At 40.5% G+C, this 9,209-nt stretch overlaps 1 protein-coding gene across 1 annotated transcript; it reads left to right on the top strand.

Moving 5' to 3' along the window:
- The first annotated feature begins 217 nt into the window (after positions 1 to 217).
- Positions 218 to 8,815, top strand: LOC126407756 (high choriolytic enzyme 1-like). Its single transcript, XM_050072947.1, has 8 exons — positions 218 to 368; positions 3,763 to 3,808; positions 4,207 to 4,359; positions 4,875 to 4,992; positions 6,905 to 7,083; positions 7,824 to 7,905; positions 8,474 to 8,603; positions 8,716 to 8,815. Exons 1-7 carry the CDS (start codon positions 294 to 296, stop codon positions 8,598 to 8,600), a joined length of 780 nt encoding a protein of 259 aa, XP_049928904.1. The 5' UTR covers positions 218 to 293; the 3' UTR covers positions 8,601 to 8,603; positions 8,716 to 8,815.
- The last annotated feature ends 394 nt before the right edge of the window (positions 8,816 to 9,209 follow it).

The raw sequence follows: 9,209 nt of genomic DNA, 5'->3' as shown, positions 1-9,209 counted from the left end.
CTGATCTGGTTTATCGATCCTGCGACAGGAGGCCCAGGATCATAAACACGAAGCAGGTGTCCTCAGGGTCGACCGTCTCACACGGTCGATTCAAGTTTTTTCCAGAACAATTTTTGCTTCCACAAGCAGATTTTATTTGGCTTAGTTAAGGTGGGAAGTGGCAGCATGTTTTCAAGGCAGTGTGCATCTTATCACTGAGCGCAGCGGTGAGTTAACAGACACACTGACGGCTATAAACAGCAGCTGCAGCAGGGTCCAGGTGTGTTAACACTGTTCACCTGCAGGCTGCTAACATGACTTTCTTCAAGTGCACGCTCGGTCTCCTCGTCCTGCTCGTGGCCTCTGACTGCTCCTGGGCTGAAGACAAGGTGAGCTCCTTTGTTATATCTGTGGGGAGAGATTTTATAGATAACACGACTCAGCATGTAAGAAGGGTATTAAATATGGGGTTTATTGGTGAATGTGCTGTGTGACAGCTGGATCATTTAAAGGAATACTTCACCCCCCACCTGACCTTTTGTATATCAGTTATTCATCTTGTGTTATAGTGAATTTGTGAAGAAAACATATTTTTTCTCGTACCTCTCCACAGTGAACAAAGAATCCAGAGTCTGAGAAAAATTCTTGATTAGTTGAAGTCATAGATGGCCACAATTAACAACAGCAAAATGACATCAAAGCATCCATTTACAAACACTCACACAACTTGTGCTGTGTAATCCAAGTCTCATTCATCCAGTCGTATGTTTAGTACTTCCAAAACAGACAGACCTCTCCAACGGGGAACTGAACTAAAGTGAAACTTAACTCTGCTCTCTTTAAAGACAGACTCCATTGACAAAAACAATGATTTTACCTCGCTGAACACAGAAGCTGCTGCTGGTCTACCACTGCCTCCATCAGTTAGTTAGTTTGTGTTATTGTGTGATTTTGGTGTTTAAGGCAGAATTTATACTTCTGGGTCGAATCAAATCCGCAACATACGTCTTAACCTGACGTGCACCTCCCCAGAAATATACCTATGCATTGTGGCGACGCAGACCTCCTGTCTGTCTCTGTAAGCTGAAACCATTTCCCTCAGTGGAAACAAAACTTTGATTTACTTTAATTTCACAGTTAAGAAACAATAAATTGTGAAGACAATAAAGCCTCCACTAAAATAGCATTTAAAGTCTTGTGTGTGATTTATCCTGGCTTCATATGAGTAGAGGAAATCTCTGCTAGACGCTAGGCTAATTTATACAATGTAAAATGCCATAGACTTGTGCTACGAATGTTAGCATGTTATATTTGTTTGGAAAACGTGTTTAGTATAAGACAGTTGTTTTGTCAGTGAACCTTGTGAGTTGTAATGGAGCCAAATTATGTAACGTAACCTTTGTTGAATGTTGCTGTTGTCCCTGGTTTCATATGAGTAGAGGAAATCTCTGCTAAATGCTAGGCTAATTTATACAATGTAAAATGCCATAGGCTTGTGCTAATAACATTAGCATATTGTGTTTGTGGGGAAAATGTGTCCAGATAAAGACAAGTGCTTGTCTGTGAATGCTGCAAGTTATAGTGAAGCTAATTTGTGTTTGAAATTGTCTCTATTAAGCCATGTTTAATGTGTGTTTAGAATCAACTAAACTTTACAGCACTTCAAAGAAACCCCGCTGCCAACTAGTGTTTTGGAGGTGTAACTGGAGGTTACACTGCACAAGTTGTGTGAGAGCTTCTAAACAGAGACTTTGATATAGTTTTGTGGTTGTTAATCTTGGACCCTTGTGATTTCAAATTATCTTCATATGTGTGAATAACTCGTGTCATACTCGCATGAAGTCGCTGACTCGATGAATGAACGTCCACTGGCACATCCTTGGCGTCATATGTCCCGAGGATCTCAATGCTGATTAGCTATCGTGGCGCAAATTGGTGGCAGAAGTTCAGATTTTTCAGCTCTCACGAACAAGCGTATGACGCGACATCACACTTTTCACTTCATTCACACTGCTTAATTTGCATATTTCATGTTATTCACGTTGCGTCCAGCAGGCATTCTAATGTTTATTCAACACATCCTCACTCCTCGTCACATGTCCACGTTTGGTCATGGACTTTCCACGTCCACATATGACGTCCAAGGTACCCTGGGTGTGTTGGTTGTTGACGTTCTGGGACGCCGTGTCAACTTCAGCCTGTTACATACACTTCTGTTTTCACAGGAAATGTACAGTTTGCATACAGTCTCTTTCAAAATAAAAGAACTACTTCAGTAAAACACCACAAATTGATGTTTTTTTTTCCTTCAACAACAAACACACGTGGTTGGGTTTAGCGTTAAACAACAGGGTTTGGCTTTACAGTCTTACAGGACATGAACACTGCTCTCTCGGATGAAAGTCGGTTTATTGGACCCCTCCACCACCCTACTCAAACATTCACCACGTTTCCCCCCGCCGCCGCCAAGCGCCATTAAAGTATAATGGTGATCGGCCGCGTATCATGCCGGCGTTATAGGACGCCTTTTTTCGTTTGTGTCTGTTCTCACAAGTCACCACCCAAGCGTCAGATTGCGACAACTTCGGAGTGAGACCAGGTTGGTTTATTCACGGTTGAATTATGTTTTCATTTTGAAAGATGAATCAGTGTTTCATAAACTGTAAACGTTGTTTCAAAATGGTTTCAACATTGAAGCAGACATTGAAATTTCAATGTTGATTTATGAGAATTTTTTTGATCTTTGAGTCAATGTTGGTTTAATGTTGAGACAAGAACTGACATATTTTCAACCACATTTCAACGCTGACAGTCGGTCATGTGCCAGCTGGGTTGCGTCTCTACATTGAATTTATAATTTATATGTTATACACTCGCATGAATTGTTTTATCCGCGCTTGGTGTGAACACAACATAATGCAGGATGAGTAACTGATACACAAATGATCATTTGGGGGTTGACATATTCCTTTAATCTCTCCTCTCAGTAGGATCAGTTTGAAAGACGCTGCAGCACATTTTAGATTAGAAAGCTTTGGTATTGTATAAACTGTACGTTGACGACAGGTTTATATTTTGTTGTCCTGTGGAGTTTGTTTTGGAGTTTTCTGTTTGTGTTCCTTGTTTCATGTTTTTCATTCATGTTTAATCTGCTTCCTGTTTTATTTTGTAGCTTCTCCTCTCATGTGTCGTGTCTGGTTTTACTTCCTGTCTTTGTGTGTTTTCCGCCTGTTTTCTGTCACACCTGTCTCATTAGTCCGTCCCTGTTCCCGTAGTCTTCCCTTCACACCTGTTCTGTATTAGTCTTGTTTCCCTTCCACACCCTTGTTGTCAGCCAATCTCCATTTCCCTCCTTTTGCCTGTGTCCTCCTCCTCCAGCTGCGTCTTGTTTGTGTGATTAGTTTTCTGTGTATATACCTGTGTGTTTCACTTTGTTCCTCGTCAGTTCGTCCTGTGCTCGTCCCTGTGTTCTTGGTATCGTTCCCTGCTCTGTTTCCTGCCTGGTGTCTTGTGTTCTGTTTGGATTGTTTACCTGAGTTCATCGTATCATCCCAGTTGGTTTTCAGTTACCTGCTTGTTCTGGATGTTTTTCATCAGCTGCATTAAAGTTCACAACCTGCCTGCTGCTCTGCATTTGGCTCCTCCCTGAACTGATTTCCCACAGTGTCAGAGAGTAAACTGTACAATCAGACAGCAGACGTGATTATTGCACCACTCTACATAAACACATATCACTTTTCAGTCGAGTCTTTCCTAATGAGTGATGTCATCTCTCTGATCCAGGAGCTGTCTGTCTCTGAGCTCCTGTGGAGGGCCAACAAGGATGTTGGTAAGACACCGTGCAAATGTATTCTTGTTTTTGCTAAATGCACCAAAATCCCTGGACAGATGTTACAAAGTCATCCTGAAAATGATCATAAGATTAACATACAAGTATTTTGATTAAATGTAACGTAATTGAGGTTTCACCTGAGTCTTTCAGTTTATGTGACTGACACATCTCCACCATATGATTCAGACCAAAACACTGTACTTGGGACTCAAATATATTTGTTTGAGAGCTTTAGTTACTATTTTTAAAGAAATGTGTCAAATATGTAATATTAATCCCCAAAAATGCAGGACTTTTACTTTAGTGAAGTATTTTTTGCAGTACTTGTACTGAAGTAAATGATCTGAATGATTCCTTCACCACTGGTTAAAGTCCTGATTGATCCTCTCCTACAGTGCACAGGGAGGACGAGCCCCTCGTCATAGATGACATCGCTTATGACAATGAAAATGAGAGAAACGCTGATCCCTGCACTTCCCGTGGCTGCATGTGGGGAAAGTCCAGCGATGGGAAGGTCTACGTGCCGTACGTCATCGCATCACATTACTGTAAGGAGTTCAGTCATTCTTAACCTGCTATGGTACCTTGTTGCCTCGAGGTAACAGACGCTCACACAATACATCCTCAGTCAAGTTGCAAGTTGGGATGTTCGATAATCTCAGCATGTCATTGGTGTCGGATGGTATCGGCTTTAAAACGAACCTGCTTGTTCTTGTTTTGCACAATGAATGAATATTACATATGTTAGAAAGTGTCCAGCACCCCTCCCACCCACCCAACTTGGAATTCTGATGCCTTAACTTTTGTTGGGTGCCGTTAAACAATAATAGCGACCGGCCGTGTATCATGCCGACATGAATGGACGGCTTTTTTCAGCGGGGTCTGACGCCGGAAGTCACTGACCAAGCGCAGGTTTTCGACAACTTTGGAGTGAGACTGGGTCGTGGTATCATATGCCACAGAGGGTTAAAGTCTTTTTTTAAGTTTTATTAGAATAGTTGCACAAAAAGATTTGATGCAATGTGTGGACTGAACATTACAGTCTCCTCTTGTGTCTTCTCAGCCTCTCGTGAGCGCTCCATCATCGAACGCGGGCTGGTGTCCTTCCACGATGTCTCCTGCATTCGCTTCGTCAGACGCTCCAACCAGAGGGACTACCTGAACATCCAGTCAGACAGCGGGTAACAAAGTGTGTGTGTGTGTGTGTGTGTGCAGTGTGCATTATTGATTACAAGATGATGGGTATCAAACAATCGACCTATGGCTAAGCCACGCCCCCCTCCACTCACTCGGACAAACTATCAACATTCAGTGACCGGCGCTATGGCAGGTGTCACAGTACACGGCATTTCACAGGAGGCAACTGATGATTTTTGGGGACATAACGATCAGATGTCATTGAGAAGTAACCAAAAGGGCCTAAACTACGCATTGGAGGGATATATTCATCATTTTATTGTTGAGAAGGTCGATGAAAAGCTTAAATTACAAGCCAAAATTTACAGGTCACAGTGTACGCTTGTGAACCGCATCTGGTTGCCGTCACCATCAAAGACAACAAGTTAAAGTGCCACTGAAGTTAAGGTTTTTGGCTCAGAATATGAGAAAAGGATAACGGCCTTTTTACCATCTTTACCAAGAGTGTCTCTCCGTTAGTTTGGTGCTACAGTATTTACACTGAATCATTCAGCATAACGTTTGCCAACCTTTGTTATCTCTGCCATTACAGATAAGTTAATGAAGCTAAGCTCCAGAAGTTAACGTTAGCTTAACTAGAGCCCTTTGGACAACAGCTAACAATGATGTACGATCACCAAAGTACAAAACTAGAACAAAATAGGCTAATGAACTCCCAGCAAACAAGGTGACATGATGAACAACGCAGCTAGGAGCTAACGTTAGGCTAACTTTAGCTAACGTTAGCTAGAGATGTTAAAGATAACTTTATATTTCTTTCCAGCAAAGTGACAATATGTTGCCTCAAACACAATGTTGACTTACCTTAGAACAGATGTAGACATCATTGTTAATCTTATTCACGTTGAGTTGATGTTGTGGTCTAACGTTACCACACAACTTTATCCAAAGGAGACACTTTTCTCGGTTGAGATGTGGTTTAAAGTGTAAAAAATACACCTGGTCGCCCAGCCTCTCAGGATACCTTGTGTCAGAGTTGCATGTACCCCATGCACACCGTTTGACCATTTTTAAACTTCAAATCTCAGAAAAAGCTCATAAAACCGAACAAAGTGACTTTCTGTAATGCATTTCAATGGACGTCCAGGCAGAGAATGTCCCAGTGTATGGGAATGGCTATACGCACTGTGATTGGCTCATCACGTTTGAGGGCGGGACTTAGCCATAGGTCAATATTGATAAAAATATATCATTAAAAGTGTCTTTAAACCTTCTTAGTTTTGCCTTTAAAGGGAAAGTATCGTTGCACAATGTATCACGTCAGGTCACAGCGTGGGATTTTTTAAAAGTCAGAATGTAAATATTCTGGATGTTTTGTGCATTGTTTTTCCTCCACATTCAGATTGATTTTGGATCTTTGAAAACTTGTCTGTCTTTTCTGTCTCAACAAGAATTTACAATGAAGTTTTGATTGATTGATTGTTTTAATTCCAGTCGTAGACCTGAAACTGAAGCTACAGTATTTAAACCTAAGATTGATTGTTAAGGGGCTGAATTCAGACCTAATTATTCATCACACAGAACTGTACATATCAGTCACATCTGTTTCACCCTCAAAACTATTTTGTAAGTGCAGGTGTTGCTTCAGATATTTCCTTTCTGAGTTTATGAGAATTGTCGGTATCATTTGAAATGATTGTGTGTCACACTTTACATTGAGATAAACACTCAGAACACTTCAGCTCACATTTTGTAAAAGGTAAGATATTTCCTTAATATAATTGTCACTCATCATAAATACTAACATTCAGCAATATCAGACATCATAAGTGGAGACTTGACACACTGAGATGAATAAAGTTTAAGACAAGGAAACTTTAAATTTTACAGTCCCTTAAAACTTAAACTAACTCCGCCATGATGGTTGTTATTTTATCTTTAATTGTATGAATGCAGCTGTTACTCCTACGTCGGCCGCCGTGGTTATTCCCAGACGCTGTCCCTGGACCGCCAGGGCTGCCTCTACCACAGCACCGTCCAGCACGAGCTGCTCCACGCCCTCGGCTTCAACCACGAACAGTGCCGCTCTGACAGGGACCAGCACATCCGCATCCTGTGGGAGAACATCCAGCGCGGTCTGTGCATTAACATCATCATAATTTCACACTAATACTCATTTTTGTTTCCCACAGCTGGAGGTGAGGTGTTCAAACACACTGCAACAGTCCAAAACCCAAAAATATTCAGTTTACTGTCACATATGTGAAAGACATCATCAGATCCTGACGTCTGAGAGGCCTGAACTAATGTTTTAACATTTTATTAGAAAAATGATCCAACTAAACAACTCATCGTTGCACTGATCCAGAGTTTGTTCCAAATCCTAAAGTCAAATCATAATCTGAAAAAAATCTAAAAAAAAATTCACTCTCAATTATTTAAAATACGTTAAGCATGTTTTTATCCTGATGTGGAAGATGGCATCTGTGTAAGAGCTAGATGTAACGTCTCCTGAGACACTGGGCTCCAAACTCCAAACTCACCACAACCTTAAAAAGACTAAACCTATGGATCACTAAGACACGAGCCTGTGTTTATTTTTACATAACTGTGGTCATACGTCGTTGGACCAGAGGAACATCTTAACGAACTGGCTAACAGCGATGCTAACTTTGTTCTCTGCTAGCTAACACCTGAAATAAAAGATATATATGACTGATATTTGATTCATTTCTAATAAAGAAACAAAATCAAAAAGGTTTATTATCTATCACCATTTCAATCATCGACCACTGAAACTTCTGTGTCCCTGAAAATAGAGATAGAAATTAAATTAAACATTTTCTGACCCTTGCTGTGATGTTTGTCCACTCAGGTTGGGAGTACGCCTTCGACAAGATCAACACTCTGAACCTGAACACCCCCTACGACTACAACTCTGTCATGCAGTACCACAGGTTGTCGAGGCTGTCAGCACTTTCATCTCACACCTGTTTCACTTTGTGCCTTAATTTCTCAAAGGACCTCTTTAATAAGGGACTGTAGGAAAATTATTGGGATAGGTCTCGATCACATAGAGAGCATTTTGGCAGCTAAAATGCTCTTTGAAAAGACTTAAAATGCTATTTTTGTGGAGGTTTTATTGTCTTCACAATTTACTGTTTCTTATCTGTGAAATTAAAGTAAATCAAAGCTTTGTTTCCACTGAGGGAAATGGTTTAAACAATGAAATATTGTTAAAATAAATATCAAAAAGAAAAGAATAAGCTCTAAGAACTCTAAAAAGAAAAAATACATAACCCTCCTCCTTCTCTGAGACCCTCTCCCCTTCTAGTAATACACACAATAATAACAACATAATAACATCGATGCAGATTAACCGTCCACACATAACAAATGAAATCTATTCAGTCTGATTGTTTGAGTGAACCGACCCTTTAAAACATTTTCACAATAATTCTGAATCTTTTTTTCAAAACATACAAACCAGTAATAATAACACGTATGTACTTTTTATAATCGCAGGTATGCCTTCTCTGGGAACAATCAGCCCACTATGGTTCCTATCCCCAACGCTAATGTTGAATTCGGCACGGCCACCCAGATGAGCAACAACGACATCAGCAGGCTGAACAAGCTGTACAAATGTTAAACAGTAAGAAAACACACGTTAGGTTTGTACATATGCTCTGATCCTGCTGCTCCTGTGTGAATCTAATTCATGTGTCTGAGTTTGTCACCTTTAACATATTTTCTTTTTCCAACAGGTGATGAGAACAAACCTGACGACACGGTGCCAATCAGACGTCGACGCAGAGCTCTGTAACAAACTGAAACACTGAATCCACAATAAACCTTTAAACATGATCACTGGAGCTGTTTGTGGTCTGTGCACCCGGAGACACTTTTACCAAATGTTCCTGAACACACAGTTTAATACTGAAGTTGGTATTTGTTGTTTAAAGCTGCAGCATTTCCTGATATTAACAGAATGTAATCACCATATGTCAGTGTTTGTCACAGGTTAAAGATTCTGCAGTCAAATGTTTACTGGTACAAATGTAACAGCATCAAACTTTGTGTTGCAGCTGGTAAAAATGGAGCTCATTTTAACTGCTCAACGTCCTGCTGGGTGTCTTCATCTATTATAATACACCATCATTTATTAGTTTACTAATATTTTCAATTAATCTGAATCTGCAAATTAGCTAAAGCTGTCAGAACTAGAACCAGCACCTCGTGGTTGTATGTCTTGTGAGTC

This window comes from Epinephelus moara, chromosome 20 (assembly GCF_006386435.1).
Source record: "Epinephelus moara isolate mb chromosome 20, YSFRI_EMoa_1.0, whole genome shotgun sequence".
In the NCBI taxonomy this organism is placed as follows: domain Eukaryota; kingdom Metazoa; phylum Chordata; class Actinopteri; order Perciformes; family Serranidae; genus Epinephelus; species Epinephelus moara.
Note: the sequence above shows the minus strand (reverse complement) of the source record. Positions and strands in the feature narration are given on the sequence as shown.

Coding starts and splice junctions, on each gene's coding strand:
- LOC126407756 (XM_050072947.1), top strand. CDS start 294: ATGACTTTCTTCAAGTGCACGCTCGGTCTCCTCGTCCTGCTCGTGGCC. Junction 369..3,762: donor GCTCCTGGGCTGAAGACAAG/GTGAGCTCCTTT, acceptor TCTCTGATCCAG/GAGCTGTCTGTCTCTGAGCT. Junction 3,809..4,206: donor GAGGGCCAACAAGGATGTTG/GTAAGACACCGT, acceptor CCTCTCCTACAG/TGCACAGGGAGGACGAGCCC.